We start from the raw sequence: 22,388 nt of genomic DNA, 5'->3' as shown, positions 1-22,388 counted from the left end.
GAGAGAGAGAGAATGAGAGGCACAGAGACACAGGCAGAGGGAGAAGCAGGCTCTGTGCAGGGAGCCTGACATGGGACTCAATCCTGGGTCTCCAGGATTAGGCCCTGGGCTGAAGATGGCACTAAACCACTGAGCCACTCGGGCTGCCCTATTTCATTCTTATATAAACCTGGTTGGTACTCTTTTTTTCATTTTTTAGTTTTTAAAGAATTTATTTCGGAAAGAGAGAGAGAGCATGAGCTAGGGGGAAGGGCAGAGGAAGGAGGAGGAGCAGGGAGCCCAATGTGGGGCTCAGTCCCAGGACTCTGGGATCATGACCTGAGCCAAAGGCAGATGCTTAGCTCATGGAGCCACCCAGGTGCCCCTGGCTGGTATTATTTTTATCTTCATTTTGATGCTAAGAAAAATGAGGCTCACAGAGTTTGGAAGAAAATGATATTCCATCAAAATGAGGTAAAAATAATCCCAACACTTTGAAAGCCCTGAGGTAACGATAATAGCATGAGGCCCTAGATTCTTTTCTTTTCTTTTCTTTTTTACAGATTTATTTATTTATTAGAGAGAGAGAGATAGAGACAGAGAGGAGGGGCAGGGGGAGAGAATCTCTTCAAGCAGACTCCCTGCTGAGCATGGAGCCCCATGCTGGGCTCCATCCCATGACCCATGAGGTCATGACCTGAGCCGAAACCAAGAGTCCCATGCTCCACCAGGTGAACCACCCAGGCATCCCGAGATCTGTTTTGATTGATGGGAGGAGAGTAGACTAGGGCTCTGTACCCCAGGCCTTGCTTATCCTGCACCAGACTGAACTGGACCACAGGGAGCTTCCAGTCTGGCGCCTCCTCCAGAACAGTTCTGAGAACACCAGTGCCATCATAGGTTGATTGTTGTTCCTTAAAAAAGGAGTTTCTGAGTTTAACAGAGTTAAACAGATATCATTATGCAGGGGCCATTCCCAGCTGTGGACAGAATAGGAATAGGCAGTGATTTCAAAGGCCACTTGGCCATGGAGTTACGAGTTCTGTGATGAAAGTTGTATGGAGCCACCTTAGGAAATGCTGATTAAAGCCAATGCTGGTACAGGTTGAGAAACCTAGACTTGGGGAGGTGAGGCCTCATGCCTGTGATCACCCAGCTCATTAATGAGTGAGTAGGAAACTTAGAACCAAACTTGAGTTCTTGAAAAATTAGAGAGGGAGAAAAAACCATGAGAGTCTCCTAACTCTGGGAAACAAACAAAGGGTTGCAGAAGGAGAGTTGGGTGGAGGGATGGTGTAGCTGGGTGATGGGCACTGAGGAGGGCACTTCATGGGATGAGCACTGGGTATTATACTAAATGTCGGCAAAGTGAATTTATATTAAAAAAAAAAAAAAAGAATCTCGAGTTCTTGACTCCTTGCTCTCTCTGCTGCAGATCAATCCCAGAATGTGACTTATGTAATGATTGAGGGTAGGAAAGAACATTCACATAAAATATGATCATGCTGCATTTGCCTGAGACTTTACTGTTTATAAAGAATTTATCATTTATCCTTCCATCTCCATTCTGTGGCTTGATCCAAATAACTGTGGAGGCTGGTAGAGTTATTTTAATGCCTACAAGTACCAGTTTTCTTTAAGATCGAGAGGATAGGGTATTCAAGGATGTCTCATGATAATATTTGTCTCAGGGTCTGTGTGGAGCAGAGGACTGGAATTCACATGCAGCATTTCACATTGGCTCTGATGGTCTAATTCTTAAGATTGTATTGTAGTCATCAAAGACTTATTCTAGAACCAAGGAAAATCTGAGGTCGATACTTAGAGATATCCCAGTGGATCTACTCCTTGGTTTTTGTTTTTGTTTTTGTTTTTTTATACTTCAAAAGATAATACAAGGGTGAAGTGATTTTTTTTTATAAGCCTTCTTTTTATTTTGAAAACTTTAAAAAAATTTAATTTGTGTACAGAATGAGAGTATGGGTAACACATGTGACACCTTGGCTGCAGGCATGTTGGCACTGAAACCAAGGTGGACATTGTAAGACTTCAGAGTAAGAGAGGCTTCAGGAGCCAACTAGTTACAAAGAAGAGATTGAGATTTGCTTGCATAGTGAGGTTATAATTTTAAATTTGGATTGTATGTTCAAGTTGGACTCCATTGCTGATGGAGTTTAGGGGGTGCCACTCCCCTGCATCTCCCCTTGGTACTGTTATGATGGAGAAGGGATGGAATTGGTTTCATTGCAAATGCTTAACTAAGTCCAGTTGATAATCTCAGCTTTTGGCAGCTCTGGGTTTAGTGGAAAAGAATATCCTGATTGGATTAATGATTGGTGCCATATGTGCAAAATCAGGACACAGTGACACAAATCCATGCATTTGCAACTCTGAAACTACTTTGAATATACAGGGCTCCTTTGCAGTAAAACTGCTCATTCATTCATTCATTCATTCATTCATGTATCCATCCAGCCATCAACCCACCCACTCACTGAATATTCACTGAGATATGTGCTGCCAAAGCGAGCACATGAATATTCACTGAGGATCTTGCAAATGTCAGGTATTATTGTAGAGTCATTCCATAAAGGAGGGATTATTTTGGCCCTATTTTAAATGAATTAATAAGATAAGAGGTAGTATAGAGATGTACATGGAGCACTGGACCCAGAATCAAGACACATAAGTTGCAGCCTTGGTGTGTCTTCTTCTGTAATCTTGGGAAAATGTCTGTGTTCTCTGAGGCTCTGAAGGAATACTCTAGTTAGATCATTAAGATTTCAGTCAACTCTTAAATGACATAATTTTAACCATATATTAAGTACCCAATGGGTACTTGTGCTGGGTAGGTTTAAGATTCTATAGGAAAATAAAACTTAATACATGCCATTACAACTTCAGATATAAAGGCATATATATCTAATTATCATAACCACAAGTAAATTAGATTGTCTAGAGGACATAACCATTTATTTGAAATATGCGATGTATATGTATAGGGAAACATAATGATAGCCTAATATTTATTGGGGAGTTATTGTGCTAAGCTGTTTATATGATCTCAGTATCCTCATTTCCCAGTTGAGGAAACTAAGGCCTAGGGAGATAGAGGCATCTGCTCAAAGTAGTTAGAGGTGGAGTTTGGACTTGAACTCCGGTGAGTAACTCCAGTTATGTTCTTGACCTTTACTCTTCCTTTAAATTTAGGGGTCTCTAAGTTTAGCTACCTTTCCATGATTAGATGTTTTATATTTGCCCTGATAAGCAATGCCTATGACGAGAAATGGGCTCTCCCTAGAATTATCTTTTTTTTTTTAATTTTTTTTTAAAGTTTTCTTTTTTTTTTAAATTTTTATTTATTTATGATAGTCACACACAGAGAGAGAGAGAGAGAGGCAGAGACATAGGCAGAGGGAGAAGCAGGCTCCATGCACCAGGAGCCCGATATGGGATTCGATCCCGGGTCTCCAGGATCGCGCCCTGGGCCAAAGGCAGGCGCTAAACCGCTGCACCACCCAGGGATCCCAGAATTATCTTTTATTTATTTTTATTTTTATTTTTATTTATTTATTTATTTATTTTTTATGATAGTCACAGAGAGAGAGAGAGAGGCAGAGACACAGGCAGAGGGAGAAGCAGGCTCCATGCACCGGGAGCCCGATGTGGGATTCGATCCCGGGTCTCCAGGATCGCGCCCTGGGCCAAAGGCAGGCGCCAAACCGCTGCGCCACCCAGGGATCCCTATTTTTATTTTTTTTTTAGAATTATCTTTTAATTGAAAGCATCAGATTTGGAAATAAGAGCTGAAATAACCCTCAGGTGCCATCTGGTCCATATGTTACGTTATTATAAGACCCCGAAGATAGAAGAGGTGAGGTTACTTGCCTAACGTAACATGGCACATTAGTGACAACACATAGCCCCCTGATTTCCACTTCAGTGTACCTTCTCTCACACTCAGTCATTTAGAAAGGGAGAACATTCTGAGAAACAGGTGATTTGTAGAGGTAGGAGGTGGTACTCTTCAAAATTCCCAGAGGAAAATAAGCTATAGCAGTTAGAAATGTGCTAGAACTCACATATGATGAATTTAGCTTCATAAATTGAGATGTTAAAAAAATAGAGATGTTAGTCCCATAATTTTCATCAAAGATGGAAGAGAAAACAAAAGGATCTCTACCTTGTGAAGAGTCCCACCCATCCTGTCTGAGAAATAAGTACTTCCTAATGATAGGATCATATACCTTTTGGACATGATTTTTCAGAAAAGGGACCATTTACATTTAGTGTACAGGTTGACTGGTTCTGATCTCTCATACACATGACTGATTCTTTTTCCTCCTTCAGCATCCCAGTGACCGCATCCCTCCCTCCGCTTGAGTGGCCGCTCTCCCACCAGTCAGGCTCCTATGAGCTGCGGATTGAGGTGCAGCCCAAGCCACATCACCGGGCCCACTATGAGACAGAAGGCAGCCGAGGAGCTGTCAAAGCTCCAACTGGTGGCCATCCTGTCGTTCAGGTATGGACTTGAATCTTTGTCCTATTTGTGTCCTTCATCTGCCACTAGGTGATCTACTTCTCAGCCACTGTCTGTTGCTTATTGGGTTGTCATTTGTGTCTAAGCCTCCTACCTGTCTGATGGATGGAAAATTTGAGATGGAATGAGTATCAGAGACTAGTTCAGAGGCCAAATGAGAAAGTCTTCCTGAGCTGGATAAGGATAGAAATGATATTCTTGCTCAAGCTGCTTTTTCCCTTCTCTTCCTGATGGAAAAATTGCTAGATTTTGCAGAGGTTTGTGCATTGGCAGAAGGTTTCTGAAGGCATTATTTTGTGTTTAAATTTCAGATGTGAGTCCACTGAGGAAAATTCATACATTCTTGTAAAATATAGAAAGCTAGGAGAAAATGGAAATTACATATAAAATAACCATTCTTTGCACTGTATTGTAGTTCTTGTTGCCTTTTTTTCTATTCACAAACTTGGCAATGTCTATTAATGTACATTTATATGCTGTTACAGTAATTGGTACTCTGATTTTTTTTTATATTATACCATGAACATTTCCTCCTGTTTTTTTTTTCTTAATCATTATCTTTTATGTCTGAGGCTTTTGATTTAACCTCAGACTTTTTTTTCAAAATAAGTAGTGTGCATTTTTCTGCAAAATAATTAGAGTTGAAATTATCTTTCTTAATTGTGTAATCTGTTCAGCCTGAGACTGCTAATTGGTGCTCACCAACCAACTCAATTAAGCAGAACCTTCAATATATATAAATTTACCTCTTATTTGTATGGATGTATTCTATGATAAGAATTCTGTGATGCGTTAGAACCCTGTAGAGATTCCTAAGCATCCCCTGAAACTACTTAATGAGAAACTACATGAGTAGGGCTCAGGCAAGTGAAAAACCCAAACCCCAAAACCCTGAAATCTTCACAGGTGCTTTGGGTGTACACATCCAGTTAAGGACTTTTATGATGGTATTAGGAACTTACAAATCCTGGCGTTGCTTTTTCTAGAGCGGATATCACAGCTATTTTGGGATCTGTGTGTATTCATCACTTCTTCTCCTTGATCATGAGCCACATTCTTCTCTTTGTTTGCATGTCTAGTAACTGTTGGCTCTCTTCTGATATTGTGATGATTACACACACACACACACATATACATATACACACTGGACATTATAGAGACTCTGGATTTTGTTATCTTCCTCCAAAGGCAGTTCAGTAACTGGCTGATCACTGAACTTGTGTAGATTTGATTTTACATTTTGTGAGGGTCACCTGTGGAACGCCTGAAAAGTTTACAATGGTCCCTCCTGTGTTAAGCTAGTTGAGACTTGATTTTAGGGTCTGCCAGGGGCAGTTCTAGGGTAGCCTCTACTCTAAGGCATACCCTTATTTCTAAGAATAACCTTTATAGATGCTTGGTGAGGGAGGTGACTCCATGCGGGAGTGAACATGGGCTCACCTCCTGTATGTTCTTTTCCTCAGTGACCCCAGTCTTATGCTGCCTGCTATATCTAAAGCCTGAAAACAGTTGACTTATCTGTGTTTGTCTGGACTTAACGGTTGTTTATTTGCGGGCCGAGGGGCGAGGCTGGCCTGGTACCATTTTCTCTGTCATGCATGAAAATTGCTTTTTGGGAAAGGAAGTCTTTATGTCATTATTGATCTAGGCTTATCGATTCTATGATGGGGACTCTGGCTCGGAGTGTGGCATTCATCTGTGGGTCAGAATCAAAACTTTTAGTATCATGGGAAGAGAAACTCACTGAAGGCAGATTAGAAGGGGAATTAGGGGCTTGTCTGAGAAGGCTACCTTTGCAGAACCAGGCCAGGAGACTTGGGAAGAAACTGGACTTGAGAATAGTCCAAAAATGTACTTTTTTGTTCAGTCAACCCAGTCAACAAGGGGGTTCATTCTGGAAGTAGTTGTCGAGCACCTACTTCTTTGCCATATACTGTGCTTGACACTAAAATACAATGAAGAATAAAAAAGAGGTTAATGATACAAACGATAAAGGTACAAAGTGTGGCAAGTAGCATGAAGGAAAAGAAACCGAGGCTCTAGGCATGTAAAATGGAGGAGCCAAGGAAAATGAGGGAAGAACATCTGCTAGGATTTCCTTGAGAAGGTGACTGTGGTTGAAGATGCATTGGGGGAGTGGCATGTGCAAAGGTCTGGAACTGTGCCAGAGGAATGAAGGAGGCCAGTATAAGTGGAGCTGGGAAGGCCAGAGGGAGGGGGTGGAGGTGGGCAGGAGGCAGTTAGCAGGCTCCGTCCTCTCAGGGCTGTGCTCTCCATGCTCTGATCACTCATCAGACACCGGTTGAGTGCTACTGTGTACCAGGCATGGTTCTAGATGCTGTGATATGATATGAACCAGGGATCCCTGGGTGGCGCAGCGGTTTAGCGCCTGCCTTTGGCCCGGGGCACGATCCTGGAGACCCGGGATCGAATCCCACATCGGGCTCCCGGTGCATGGAGCCTGCTTCTCCCTCTGCCTGTGTCTCTGCCTCTCTCTCTCTCTCTCTCTCTCTCTGTGTGACTATCATAAATAAATAAAAATTAAAAAAAAATGATATGAACCAAACTGTGAGAAATCCTTGGCCTCAGGAGGTTACAGTTGAGCAAAATGATAATAATAGTAGTTAAGATTCAGCTGTTCCCCATACTGTATGTATTGACTTATCTAATCCTCAAAGGGGCCCTAGGAAGCAAGTCACAGTGAGGTCAAGGAGATGCCGAGGGACTCTCATAGCTGTTAAGTGGGCCTGGGATTTGGACCCCGTGGGTCTGGCTCTTCTTGCTACACAACGTTGCTGATTTTTCACGTCTCTCTGCAGACCACCTTTCCCTGCTTCCACACCCTTACCAGGCTTCCAAAGCCTGTTGGAAAGATGCTCACACCTCCTGCCTATCAATTTTATGTGTGGTCCTCACACGAGGTCACTGGGGGCCCAAATTGTGATGTCTTGTGGAGATTTTTTTTTTTTTCTCATGGATTGGCCTTGGTCCAGTTGGCTTGGCCAGAGAGGTCAGACCGTGTGCAGTGCTGGGCTCTGCTCACCCATTCACCTAGGGCCAGGGCCATAGCAAGTTCCAGAGAAGTGAATGAGCTGGATGGGCAATTCAAAAGACCCTGCTGAACTGTGCTTGAAGTTCGTGTACCTCTCCTTCTGACAGGCCTCTAAGGATCCATCCTTCTTCCTGTTCCTAACTTTGAAAACCCAGCACATGACTTAAAAGTTTGTAGCCACAGTTTTGAAAGATACAAAGTGAAGTATTTTTTAAAAAATCATTTCAATTAAAAAAAAAATCATTTCAATAGATTGTTTTCTTCAAAATGTGCTAACCCCTGATTTCGAGCATAGTAAGTCAGTTTTTTTAGAAAACTTCTTTGAAAGTTGAAGTGAGAAGGGGACTTAAGGCAAGTGCTCTTACCCCTGGAGTAGGAGTGAAAACCCCTTTCGAAATCGGGAGGGTTGCCCTTTTGTTCCCAAAAGTACAGCGAAGCCCTGTTTTGTACCTTGCCTAGATGCTTCTGCTGGTTTCTCTCTTGATCTGTCTCTCTTCTCTTTATCTCTACATCTGTTTCTATTTCTGTACAGTACCACGGCTCCTTCCCCCCTCAATGACTGGTCCCCACCCTTCTCTTTTTTATTTACCACACTATAAAACTTCATTCTTTTTGCATGCCTCGTGGTTTTATGCTCCTCTTTATGTGAAAATAAAATGAGTACAAGATCATTTCGTTCGTTCTTTACATATAAAATTAAAAACCAAAAAAAAAAAAAATTAAAAACCTTAAGTGTGTGCATATTTAGCTGTTCATTTTTTTTTTTTAATATCCCTTGGCCTTGGAAGAAAGGTTTAGGTTAAGGTTGTTCCAAACCTTAAATGCTTTTGGATCTCATGATTCATTCAACTGGCATATATTTTGTTGAGGACCTGCTGTGTGCCAGGCAGTGTGCTACGTGCTGATAATGCAATGATGGGGGAGATGAATACAGTTTCTGTCCTGCTGGAACTCAGGGGGTCCTGGGGGTGCAAAGTAGACCAGAATAGCTTGGTGTGACCATTGTTGAGATGTGGGTGAGTCAGGGAGGCAGATGAGGGCAATCTGGAATGACATCTGGACCCTAGGGCAAGACATGATGACTGATTAGGATTTACCATATGGGGGTAACTACTTCAACAAAACCCACCATGCCAAGAGAGTACTTGGAAGACCTGCCGTAGAAGGGAGTCTTGCTAAGGATATGACTTATCAGCTGGGTCCCTGAGCAGATGACAGAGCCAGCAAAGAGAGGAATGATGCTCTTCCTTTCTCAGTTTCTCTCTCTCTCTCCGGGTAGTGGTGAGAGAGTGTTCCTTCCATAAGGTATAGCATGTGCAAAGGTCCTGAGGCAAGGGGGAACTTGGTGTGTGTCTGAGGAGCTGAAGGAAGACCAGTGTCACTTGAGTTTATCTTGGGGGGGTGATGGGTTGGCAGGACCATGCTGTGCAGGACTCATAAGCCAAGGGGAGGAGCTCAAGTTTTATTCCAAGGTAAGGGGAAGGAGTGACAAGTTTTGAGTAGAGGAGGAAGGTGATTCTGATTTACTATTTCTTTTTTTTAAAGTTCCTTTCTTTCATTAAAAAAATACTTTATTTATTTATTCCTGGAGACACACAGAGAGAGGCAGAGATACAGGCAGAGGGAGAAGCAGGCGCCTTGCGGGGAGCCCGATGTGGGACTCGATCCCAGGACTCTGGGATCATGCCCTGAGCTGAAAGCAGATGCTCAACCACTGAGCCACCCAGGTGCCCCTGGTTTACTATTTCTAGGATCATTTGGGCTTCTATCTAGGGAGTGGGTTAGAAGGCATAAGGGAGGAAGCAGGGAAATGAATGTGAGGGGCTGTGGCAGTGCCAGGTGAAGATCAAGCTGCTGAGGACAAGATGTCAGTGAGAGGGAAGGTGGGGGTGGGGGGGAGGGATTCTATGGTGTGATCGATCTTCAGGACTCAGAGCTGGCTTCGATGCAGGAGGTGAAGGGCCTATGGGTCCAGGATCATGTCGTGTGCCCTGTGGGGAGACAGGAAGGAATTGTTTTATTAAGGGAAGATGATGAATTCAGTTTGGGGTGTAGAAAGTTGGAAGGGCTTGTGAAGTATCCAAGTAAAGATGTCAACGGACAGCTGGACTTAAGAGCCCAGAGCTTGGAAGCAAAGCACTGAACTTTCTACCTCTCAGGCCTCTGGAATGCCACAGGATCGCATGTGCCATCACTGGAGGGCTGAGCACAGATCCACTTTGAAGGGTTTATTTCCCACACCCTAGTAGGAACCTACATCTCTCCAGAAGCAGTGGACTAAGGAGAGGACCCAAGAAGAGATTGGAAAAACAGGATCACAAGCTGACAAGCTGGAGGGGGCCAGGCAATGAAAAAAAAAATGGCTGAGTTGTCCAAATGTCAGGGACCAATAGGGAGTGGCGGGGAGTAGGGCATAGCAGCGTGTGTGCCTCATCTCTAGGAGCCACTATTCAGCCCCCATTGGTTGTGCCACGTGGGAAAGTGGGCCCAGCACTACCAGGTTTTACAGGTTTTCTTCGTGAGAAGCTAGGAAGTCTGAATTTTCACGTGAAATTTCTGGTTATTAAGTTTGGTGACTAAATCAAACTTTGGGTTAGATTTGGCTCAAGGCAAATATCCTCAAGTTCATAACCTCTGGGGTAAATAAGGTCTGCGCTACTTCAAGGTTTATCAAATAGAGAAGGCGATAAGAGAGAGGCTATATTTATACGATTTCTAAGAATTGTCTGGTTAGGGAAGGAGCACTCTTAGCAGTCAGGCCCACGTTGTTTCTTTTATAAAGCTTTAAATCCTGTGGAAATAGAACAAGCTTATGGTTCTTTCCCAGGAGCCAGGGCATCTTAATTCTACCACCTCACTTTGACCCGCAAGGACCAGACGAGAAAGGGACCTGCTTGACTCACCTTGAAAGAGCCACGTGCCCTTTGGCAGAACCCAGCCATCATTTCCTCGTTCTGTTTCGGGGCAGGATGCAGGGGTCCTTGGTGGACAAAACTTCCATTCAGAGGCTGCTTTGCAAAATTAGGCTTTAAGCATTTCCCCAGCTCTTCAGCTTCTGGGATTGGATAATAATACCCCAGTTGACCTTGGCCTGTATAATGCCATTGTCCTGGAACCCTTTCCCTGCCTGCTTCCAGATTCCCTTAACCATATTCCTGCACAGAAATTCCTGGTGGAAGATGCTTTGTCATTTTCCTTAGGCATCCTTGTCCTAGGGGCTTTCAAAACACACTATTCTTACCACACTCTGGGACTTGTTTTCAGCTGAATGAATGATCGGAAAGGCATCCTTTCAGTTAGAAAGTAATCAAAATGAGAATGTCTAACCAGAGTACACACCTCCAAAGACAATTCTTTCAAACAGATGTTCAGACATATGGAAAAAACATGGGTAGTTCCTTTAGGAGAAATTCCTTACAGATGCAGAAACCTGATCTGTGTTTCATGCCGGGCAACAGTGACGAGCTTTGCAGGGCGGGGAGCGGAGGCCAGGGCCGCACCTGTCCACCTTACACCTCTACCCGCAACCCCCTCCCCCCCACCCGCCCAGCCCTTGAGGAGGCCAGTCAAGTCTCCAGGCTTTCATCTCATAAAATGGATTGTGAGGCTGTGATTTTCATCCTGCTGGATTTTAGCCTTTATCCCCTCTGCGACTCACTTTAAATTATATCTCAGAAAGGGCAGAGAGAAGCCAGGTGGCCTTTTTTCCTTACCAGGCAAAGCTACAGTCATGACAGTGAGCAGCGCTCCTTTGGCACTCGGCTGCACACGTGGGCTTCTATTTGACTAACCAAATTTTGTGCTCAGTGAGGCTTCCCCAACCCCCCACTTTTTAGACATGAAACAGGAAGCAGGTCTTGCCGATGCTGATTTGTCCAGAAGCTGCCGAATTTGCTTCTCCAGAGGGTTCCGTCCAACCCTCTGGAGAGAGAAAGGAAACGGAGGTGGCTCAGGCTTGTGTCCTGAGATCACCAGAAGTTCCTTTGCTCATTCATCTGTTTGTCTGAAAGATTTACCAAGCACCTTCTATGTGCCAGGCACGCTTCCAGGCGCTGGGCATGCGGCTGTGAACAAAACAGAGATCCCTGCCCCCATGGAGCTGACGTTCTGGCTGCTGGGAGATAAACAATAAATCTAATAAGTAGGAAAGTTAAATAGTGTGCTGGAAGGTGATAAGTACAATGGGAAAGACTGCCAGGCCAAGGGAAATTGGGAGGGGTCAGAGAGGCCTCACTGCACAGGTGGCTTTGGAGCAAAGGAGGAAAATGTGCAGGGATCTGGGGATGAATGCTCCTGACTGAGAGGCTCTCTGGGCCAAGCTGGCATGGGCTGGGAGCAGAGAGGTGGCCAGAGGGGCAGGGTGAGCCAGGAGGGGTGTGCAGGAGATGGAGGCCCAGAGGAAAGAGGATGGGCAGATTTGGGGTTTGGGCACCGAGGATTTTTATTCTCAGTGAGTTGGGAGCTGGGAGGGATGGGAGCATCCCTCTGGCTGTTGTGCAGGTGAGAACAGACTTCAGGGGGGCCGGGGAAGAGAAACAGGGAGGGGGGTGAAGAGGGGCTGCTGTGGTCCAGGTGAGAGGGGAGCGTGGCTGGACTGGAGCTGGGGGCGGAGGGCATAAGTGGTTGGATTCTGGGTATATTTTGAAAGCCAGGTTAACTAGTCTAGTTGAGAGATTGGCTATGGTCGAGAAGCATGGGTGTGGCTGTAGTCTTGGGAAAGGCCCGAGTCCCCAGGGCTGAGCAGCCCTGCCTGTCCCCCACTGAGGCTTCATCTACTTTCAGAGGGAGGACCTCTTCTAGGGGTGACCTGACCCAGCCTTCTCGTGTAAAGATGGGGACGGGGCAGGGTGGGGATGCTGATGCCAGCTTTTGGAGGAGCCATCCTCACCAGCCGCTTCTTGGTTATACCGATCTCTTGATTATAAGGCTGGCTGTTCATTTAAAAATCCGTAAGAGTGCAGTCCAAACCCAGTGCATCTGTGGGCCAGATGTGGCCTCCTGTGTGTGACCTCGAGTGGTCAAGCAGGCTTTGTGAAAGAACAGAGGCTGGTGCTGGCTTCCAGGGTGAGCCGGGTGGAGGAGACAGGGTGTCCAGGGCGGGGCCGGCAAAGGTGTGGGTGATGAGCAGGTGCAGGGTTGGATGATCCCGTGTGCGCACACATTCTGTGTCAAATGCACACCGATGGGAAGCAGGGTGCGCTTTCAGTTCACATTAGAAGATAAATGGTCATGAATCAGTGAAACATTGCCCCCAGATGTAGGGAGAAAACAGAAAGCTTCCAGAATCTTGGAGAAAGAGTTGTTCCAAAAAGAGTATTAAGTCTGAGGCTTGCAATATGTCTGGCAACCAGTGGGAACATATAGATGAAACCTGATTTGTTTCCCAAACAACTTTTTGGGTCCCTCCTACGGGCCGGGCACTATGTTGTAACAACGAGAGCTGCACTTATGGAGCGCTTACTGTGTACTTTCCTTAGGGTGACCTACTTAATCTTTGCAGTGATGCCATGGAGTGTAGGTGGTGGAATTACTACTCTCCTTTTACAGGCAAGGAAACTGGGACACAGAGAGGTTAAGCAACTTGCCCAGTGTCACTCAGCTGGTGAGCGATGGCATTGATTTGGACACAGGCCTGAAGCCAGAGCCTACATTTAACCATGCGTCTGCACGGCCTCTTGGAAGTAGGGAAAAGCAGGTGGTTTGGAGCAAGGCAGTCCTGGGGTTCATGAGCTTTGGGACTCTACGTCACTGGCTGGGCTGTAGTTTCTTCCCCTTTTCTTCCCTTCATTCCCTTCCAGTAATGAAGACCTGCATCTTTCAGATGATTTGTTTTGTTGTGTCTAGAGTCATTCAGATGCTACACAAAAGTGTCCGGCGTGATGTTTGGCACAAAGCAGGCATCTAATCTGCTGTTCTTATTGTTGAGAACTATAGCGATTGACTTGGATCCGGGGTTTTTGAGCTGTGCTAGCCTAAGACTGGATACTGGTGCCCATTCAGGCCTTTTCCGGTTGAGTGACCCAAATCTGAGACTAATCTAGGGTATTGGGAGCGCTCTGAGGGTTGTTTATTTATACATTGTTATGTATACGATCTTAACTTCACTCTTGCAACCACATAGTGAGGTGGGGCTATTATTCACGTTGTACAGGTGAGGAGAGACTCTAACATCATTTGCCTGAAGGCAACTAGCGTATTGCCCTGATCTGGGCTTTTAGCTTCTGCCCACTTACCTCTCCATTCATCCATCACCGGCTCGCAGACAGCCCTGCATGAAGCGCCAGCCCCGCACACAGCGCAAGCCCAGAGCCCTGCAGCTGGGTTAATGCGGGGGTGAGTTGGGATGGGGCTGAGCTTTGGGCGGTGCCAGGCTGGCTGTGATTTGAGCCCCGGGCCAGTGTTGGGCATCTGGGTCCTACCCTTGTCTCCACTTTCTCCACCGAGGAACCCTGAGTGAAGCAAAGATTTTCTCGGGTCCTGCGAGAAAGGAAGCATCTGCCGGAGGTGGATTTTCAAGCACCTGTTGGCTCTAACATGCCACAAGAGTTGGGGTGGTGATGGCTTCTCGAAGGGGCCCCCTTCCCTCTCCATCAGCAGCAAAGCCATACTCCAGACCCTGGGAGACAGTGGGGAGGTTCGAGCCACTGATTCTGAGCCTCCTGGAAGACTGTGGACCAATCTTGCCCATACTTGTGTCTATTTATTGAGCCCTTTCCATGTGACAGGCATGTCTCAGAGACTGGCTGAGCAAGGCATGCTGTGCCTTGCTCTCTGGGTGGGGAAACAGGCTCAGAGGCCTGCGTGCCTTTTCCAAGGAGCACTTTCCAAGTGACACTTGACTGAGCCGCGGGAGGTCATGGTGCTATTATTAACTTCAGTTACAGAAGAGGAAACTGAGGCTCAGAATCACAGGGCTCATCAGAAGGGATGGTACCCACGCCAACCTCCTCGGGTCTTTGCCAAGAGTGAATGACCTAACGTGGTGGAGTGTGTGGAGTGGGGCCTGGCACCCCAGAAGCACTCAACATGGGTTCATCGTTACTGTTTCCTATTGTTCTTTCTTTTGCTCTGTCCCGTCCCATTAGGGTAAAAAAGGGAGCATTCGTTCTTACGTGGAAGTTTGGATCTTGTGCCGCAGTCCTGGGGCAGGCGGTAGTTCAATGCTGCGGGTATGGGTGACGCTGGTGGCCAACACATCCTGAGCATGGGCTCTGGGCAAGGTCAGAGGACTTGCTTAGGGTCCTGGGGTCTGGATGTAGCAGAGTGGAATTTAGGAGCACACCTGTTGAGCTGCTTGGCTGGACCATTGCCATGGGGCTGCGTCGTCCTCAGGCCCAGCGTGCAGGGTTAGCTCATTGTGAGTGTTCTGACGCAGGTTTGAAGAAGTTGGTGCCTGTGTGTGTGTGTAGATATCCACAGATGGCATATACAAATTAAATATATCTAAGTATTAAATATAGATATGTAAATACACATGTAAGTGTAGACATTATACATATGTGTGTATGTATATGTGCATCAGGCACACATACATATTTTTATTCAATTATTTTTTTCTTGTTTTTTTGTGGGGGGGAGCATGTTTAGAGAGAGTGTGAATGAGTGGGGAGGGAGGGATGAGAGAGAGAATCCCAGGCAGGCTCCACACCCAGCACAGAGCCTGACGTGGGGCTCAACCTCACAATCCTAAGATCACAACCTGAGCTGAAACCAAGAGTCGGACCCTTGACCAACTGAGCCACCCAGGTGCCCTTATTTTTTCTTGTTTTAATATGTATTTATTGTTTTGAAAATACAGGAAAATATAAAAAAGAAACCCACCCTTTGTCACCTGGAGAACTACTGGTTTTGCTTTGATAGATTTCCTTCCAGTCTTTTCCCGCTGAGCCTGCACACATATGCCCATCGCAGCCTGCTCCTCCTGCCCTCCTTACAATGGTCGGCAGTGTATCAGGTTATTGTGATAACCTCAGGGGCAAAATAGCCCCTACCAAGATCTGAGTTAGACTAGGAGTTACGTTCCGTCTCTAAATTATTTTCCATCTCTAAATGTGTATAATGCCACCATTATATCTAGGCTGTACTTGGAGACACAGAGGGGTTAAGTCACTTGCCCGAGGTCACACAGGAAGTGGATGAGGCCTGAACCGAACCTAGGTGGTCTGGCCCTAAAGGAAAAATAGAGACCTTTAATGAGCTTTAATCTTCCAGGTCATTCCTAAGGGTTCTTATTGTTATTTAAGTATTTTGAAAAATTCAGGAAATAAGTCTAGTTTGGTTGAGCATCAAGTCTAATTTTTCCCTTGTCAGTTGGCTCAGGCTCCCACCTTCCAGTGTGTTTCGCCACCTGCCTGGCTTCTGCCCTCCCTGTGTTTGTGCCACAGCAGCCAGCAGGCCCCTCCCAGGTGCAGAACAACAGCCGGCTTGTGGGTGGTGCAGCCTCCTGGGGTGTGGACTTCAGCTGATGCTCCCACATGTCCTGGTGTGAGGGCCCAGAGCCCCCAAAAACCCCCAGAGGCCTGCAGGTTGCATTCCCTGCATGGCCCCTGAAGGCACTTGAATTTAACTCTTGACAGCAAGAGAGGCATTTCTGCTCGTTGAAAAGACATCCCTACACTCCAGGACTTTCTTTTTCCAGATGGGATAGCCTGCCCTTGGGATTCGAGACTTAGCCCTTGGGAAAACAGACTTAGGTTTCTGTTCTGGCAGTAGGATCGGGGCCAGGTCTAGCTCCCGAGTGCAAACCTTGATGATCAGACCTGTGTCAGCTGGTCATGGGACCTCCCTGTCCACTCTTGCTCTTCAGCTTGAGTTGTTCCCACTGTACCAATGGTGTGATTGGGAAGAAGGATAACCTGACCTCCTGAGACCTCAGTTTCCCTGATGGCAAATTGGACAAAATGCTACTTGGAGGATTTCTGTAAGACAGTTAGCAAAGTACTAAGCATAGACTTACCTGATTTCTTTTATAAATTAATTTTTGAGGAGGAGACGCATTCACATGGTGGTACAAGAGATGTGCAGGGCAAGGCCTTCCTCCCACCCTACACCTGAGTGGCCACTTCCACTTCCCGAGGCCCCAGTGTCACCTGTTTTGAATATTATCCTTCCAGAAGGGGTACGTGTCCTTGTGCTGATATCTCCTTTGTTGTCGCTGTCCTCCTCATCAGCATTATCATTTATAAAGGAATTTGCAGAATGTCCTGTGCATTTGAAAAACCCGATAAATGATCAAAGCAGTTATTACTGAGGAGCTTATAGAGGCTTCTAGGGGTGCCTGGGTGGCTCAGTGGTTGAGTGACTGCCTCTGGCTCAGGTTGTGATCCCAGGGTCCTGGGATCGAGTTCTGCATCGGGCTTCCTGCATGGAGCCTGCTTCTCCCTCTGCCTGTGTCTCTGCCTCTCTGTGTGTCTCTCATGAATAAATAAATAAATAAAATATATTTTTAAAGAGGCTTCTAATTTCAGTTTCCCAAATAGGAAGTGAAGCTGAGTTGATCTTTTTGGTGTCATATCTTTAACCAAATAGACCTTTCCCCACCAGACTTAGGTTTCTGTTAAGGAGCTCCCATCTTCCTAATTTGACATTCATTATAAAATTGTAAGTGCCGTTCTAATGAGTGTAATTCATGCAGCCTGTGTCGGGTGAATGTTAAGCGTTGGCTTCACCTGACGCCAGGCTTGTGTCGGCACACTGACTGCCTTAAACCTCTGTGTGCACATATCCTTTCTCCATCAGAAAATGATACATCAAAGAAAAAAAGATGGATATTATCAACAAGGGTGCAACCCATGGTTAAAAAGTAGCAAGAAAAGGGGCGCCTGGGTGGTGCGGTCAGTTAACTGGTTAAGTGTCAGACTCTTGGTTTTGGCTCAGGTCGTGATCTCAGGGTCTTGAGACTGAACCCTGCATCAGGCTCTGCGCTCAGTGAGGTGTCTCCTTGGGGCTCTCTCTCCCTCTGCCCCTCCCCCTGTGCTCACGCTCTCTCACAAATCTTAAAAAAAAAATAATAGCAAGAAAAGTGTTGAATAGGATTATGAGTGATTTTCTTATCTTTTATTTAGTCAACAAATAATGATTGGTCTCCCACCATGTGCCAGGCACTGTGCTGGGTGCTCCCCACTGTTTAGTCCATGGGCCAGCTGCACAGACATCCCCTGGGAGCCTGCTAACAATACAGAATTTAGGCTCCCTCACAGCTTGCTGAGTCAGTCTGCCTTTTTATAAGATCCTCAGGGGGATTTGTGTGGATATTAGAGTCTGAAGCATGTTATTCTAGGATAGGAGCCCTCAAACTATACCGTCAAATCCAGCCTGGCACCTCTTTTTTTTGTTTTAAGGATTTTATTTATTTATTCATGAGAGACACAGAAAGAGAGGCAGAGACACAGGCAGAGGGAGAAACAGGCTCCATGCAAGGAGCCCGACGTGGGACTTGATCCCAGGAATCCTGAGCCAAAGGCAGAAGATGCCCAACCGCTGAGCCACCCAGGCATCCCTGGCACCTCTTTTTAAATAAAGTTTTTTTTTTAAAGATTTTATTTATTCATGAGAGACACACAGAGAGGCAGAGACATAGGCAGAGGGAGAAGCAGGTTCCCTGCCGGGAGCCTGATACAGAACTCGATCCCAGAACTCCAGGATCACATCCTGAGCCAAAGGCAGATGCTCAACCGCTGAGCCACCCAGGCATCCCTTAAATAAAGTTTTATTGGAACACAGTCATGCCCATTTATTTACATACATTTATTTACATTGCAAGGGCAGAGTGGAGTCCTGGCCACAGGACCGTGTGGCCTACGTAGCCTAACATGTTTACTGTCTCGTCCTTTACAGAAGATGTTTGCTGCTCGGAGTTGGAGACAGAGCAGTGAACAGAACAGAAAGAACTCCAGCTCTTATTGAGCTAGCATTCTGCTGGAGGCAGATATACAGCAAACCGAAAGATCTACACTCTGTTGGGTAGTAAAAAAAAAAAAAAAGCAAAAAGCAAAATAAGTCAAGAGAGGGGGTGGAAGATGATTGTGAGGTGGTGAGGATGCTGTTGAGAGAACTTTTGGAAGAGTTATGTTTTGAAACAGAGTAAGCTGCATGGCTATGTTGGGGGAAAGCATTGCAGGAGCGAGAACAGCCAGTGCAAGGGGCCTGAGGCAGGAGCTTTCTTGGTGTCCACTTTGTCCATCAGTACAGAGGTGGGAGCTAGCCGGGTCTGATTTAGAAGGTAAGTGTTGACCGTGAATGTGGTTTTGGTTTTCAGTTTTCACACCACCTTTGCTGTGGCATTTTAGTGCCTTTTATGAGACCATGGAATGTAGATAGAGGTCCCCATCTCATAGCACAGGGAAGCCTTCTGTGTGTCACTGGATACAGTTGCACATGCTGTGCACTGCAAAGGGTACTGCATCACATGAGGGCACCGTTCACGTTTGCATATTTATTAGGACAGTGTTCTGAAGGGTGCAGTAGAAGTGGTATCTTTTGCTGATCTGCCTGCATAAAAGCAGCAGGCCACTTAGCAGTGGCCCTGGTGGTATAAAAAGAGAAGAAAATCTGAGTGTCCACATCTTTAGGTTAGGGACAGTCGTCAGTCTCTATAGGGGGTTACGCAGCTCAGTTACCTTCCTTGCGTGGCCCCTGAAGGCATTTGAATTTAAGCCTTGACAGTGAGAGAGGCATTTCTGCTGGTTGAAAAGACATCCCTATACTCCAGGACTTTCTTTTACCAGATGGGGTTTCCGTGGCATTCTTTTTCCCCACCTGCTGTCAGACCAGACCACCCGGGGCAGCAGGCAGGGAGTCATGTCATCATCCACCTCTGCTTGTGTTTGCTGTGCAATCTCCGTTTACACACTTCTCCTCTCTGAGCTGTGGGAACCCTGGCTCTAAAAAAAAAGAAAAAGAAAAAAAAAGAGGGGGTGTGTGTGCTCTGTGAGCTTCCTCCCACCACTGAACTCTCAGGATTCTATGACTCACATTATATAGGTATCACCCGAGACGAAGTGCCTGCATTCAGGGTTATTTACTTAGAGATGGGAGTTCCAGCCTCTCTCCAACCAGGCCTGCCTTAACTTGCGTGCTTTCCTAGCTCCCAAGTTGACTCATTCAGGGACTTGAAGCTGGGGTGTCTGTCTGTTTGTTTAGAATTTGGGGATGCGGGATCCCTGGGTGGCGCAGCGGTTTGGCGCCTGCCTTTGGCCCAGGGCGCGATCCTGGAGACCCGGGATCGAGTCCCACGTCGGGCTCCCGGTGCATGGAGCCTGCTTCTCCCTCTGCCTGTGTCTCTGCCTCTCTCTCTCTCTCTGTGACTATCATGAATAAATAAATAAAATCTTAAAAAAAAAAAAATAGAATTTGGGGATGCATGAGCTGGAAGGAGACTTGGAAATCATTTACCCAAGTGCCTGGTGTGTCCGATTCATGTGTCATTTTTGCTCAGGGCTTCAGCCACCATTTAGTTGAGGGCTTCAGCCACCATTTAGTTGAGGGCTTCAGTTACCATTTCACTGAGGGCTTCTGATTGTGTCAGGCCTTCTGCTTAGCTAACGTCGTGTCATTCAGTCTCATGCTTACTGCCTGCGCTAGGCGACATCGCCATCGGTTTGCAAATGACCAGATCGGGGCTCAGTGAATCCTAAAAATGACACAGTGACTAAGGGAGGGGGGCAGAGCCACCACTCAGACTGTGAAAAGTAGGGGTTAGGGAAGGGTTACTTCTTGAGCAGGTACGATAGGCCAGACCTTATTTTTTTTTTTAATTTTTATTTATTTATGATAGTCAGAGAGAGAGAGGCAGAGACACAGGCAGAGGGAGAGGGAGAAGCAGGCTCCATGCACCGGGAGCCCGATGTGGGATTCGATCCCGGGTCTCCAGGATCGCGCCCTGGGCCAAAGGCAGGCGCCAAACCGCTGCGCCACCCAGGGATCCCAGGCCAGACCTTATTAAGCACCAGTCTGCATGACCCATTCTAACCCTATCAGAGGTCCCATTCTTTCACAAAGGAGAAAACCAAGCCCCAGGGGAATGTGTGACCTACCCAGGGTAAGGCTTTTGCAGGTGGTGAGTGGGACCATTTCAGAGTTCGGATCTTTCTCCCCTCATGCACTTCTCCTTGCTCTGTGAACTTTTAGCGCATCCTGTTTACCTGTTGGCATCTGTCACATGCCTTTGTACTGTGCCAGGATGGGGGCATGCTGGTACTTTGGTAGCCACTGGCTCCTCTCTTACTACCTCCCCTCTGCTCCCTGGGGCCAAGCACCCTCATCCCTTGTCTGACACCTATAGCCTCCTAACTGGTTTCCCGGTCTCCACGTTGCCCCTTGTCAAGTCTGCTCTCCGCAGCAGCCAGAGGCATCTGTTCGAAATGTGAATCACTCCATACCCCTCTGTTGAATCCTGTGCCTCCCGTCTCAGGACGCACCAGGTCCTTCCCAGGGTCTACAAGGCCCAATGTCACCTGCTCCCGGCCCCCCCCTCTGCTTTTCCTCACTCCACTCCCACCCTCCTGGCCTCTTGGGAGTCTTCAAACACTCCAAGGAGGCTCATGCCTCAGGGCCTTTGCATTTGCTATTCACCTCTCCTGGATAGCCACCTGACTCTCTTCTCTCCTTCGCTCAGGTCTCAGGTCTCGCTTCAATTGTCACCTCCTCAAAGAAGCTCTCCCTGATTGCTCTGTCAAAATATCCCCCCTTCCCCTGCCACCCTCTGTCCCTGTACTTGTGATGTTTTCATTCCTAACCTGATATTGTCTTCCTTTCTCCCCTCCCGTCCGTCATCCCTCCATCACTGCTCCAGCCCCAGTCCCAAGCCCGATGCCTGATGCCCGACACGCAGCAGGCACTTAATCTGTTGTGTGAATCACCATTCCTATGAGGCATCGGTGAGCCCCACTGTGCCCTGGCCCCTCAGATGAGCGATGCCCTGGGAGTTGAGGCGATGGATGTGCTGACACGGGCGGCTCCTCAGCGGCTTTCCTGTGCGAAAGGAAGCGGAGGAAGGAAGTGTCAACAATTAAGAAGGACCAATTCAGTTCTCTGGGACAAGCCCAGGCTTCCTCTGCCCCTCGTCTCTTTGCCCAGCATGACGGGGGCTCGCCCGAGGCACAGAGAAGCGTGACTTGATGGAATAGGCCTAAGTTTGTTGCATAATGATTAAGAAGGAGAGAGAAAAAAAACCTTATTTTTCACTTTCCTTTTTTAATCAGTAAGTATGCTGTGGGTGTTCCCTTGTGGTTTCTGAGTCAAAGGGAGGATTGTTGTCGAGCTCCGAATCCCCCTGGGGCTTCAGCTTTGCGTGTGTCTAACTTCAACTTTGAACTAGTAGTGCTTTTAGGGCCGTGCTCGGATGGGGGTCCCAGGGTCCCTCTCGGAACAAGGCAGCAGGCTTGTTTATTGTGCCTGGCTCTTACCCCATCTCTGTCCTGCTCCGGATAGCCCCTGTCAGCCTTGTCCTGTCCCCCTGGGGCAGGGGGGCACAGGGAGGGGACCCGGCGGTGCAAGGCAGGGGCCTCAGCAACCGGACCCCAACGGAGTGTCCCTTACATGGGGACACAGGATGTGGCTCCTGTGTGGTGGTAAGACAGGGGCAGTTTAGTGCTCAACCGGGATCTCTACCAAGGGCTGTCAGGGCAAGAAACCGCGCAGAAAGGGGTCAGACCCCCGTGATCGTGGCAGGTTCAGCCCCTGCCTGCAGCCCCTGCCGCTCTCACTCGCACTTTCCTTCCGTGTCCATTTATCGGGCCTGTGCTCTTCTCCTCTCCGGAGAATGGGCTCCTTGCCTTTAGACCTGGGGTTGCTGATGTTGTAGGCGCTCTGCTGCCC

General features: G+C 47.0%; 1 protein-coding gene across 4 annotated transcripts in view; it reads left to right on the top strand.

The window, feature by feature from the left end:
- Window positions 1–22,388, top strand: part of NFATC2 (nuclear factor of activated T cells 2) — a 145,003-nt gene that overhangs the window by 20,119 nt on the left and 102,496 nt on the right. For all 4 annotated transcript variants that reach the window (XM_025470422.3, XM_025470419.3, XM_025470421.3 and 1 more), the window contains exon 3: window positions 4,330–4,501. In XM_025470422.3, the coding sequence (XP_025326207.1) occupies window positions 4,330–4,501 (172 nt within the window). The remainder of the gene's footprint in view (window positions 1–4,329; window positions 4,502–22,388) is intronic.

The sequence above is a fragment of the Canis lupus genome, chromosome 24 (assembly GCF_003254725.2).
Source record: "Canis lupus dingo isolate Sandy chromosome 24, ASM325472v2, whole genome shotgun sequence".
NCBI lineage: Eukaryota > Metazoa > Chordata > Mammalia > Carnivora > Canidae > Canis > Canis lupus.
This window is presented reverse-complemented; position numbering and strand designations above follow the sequence as displayed.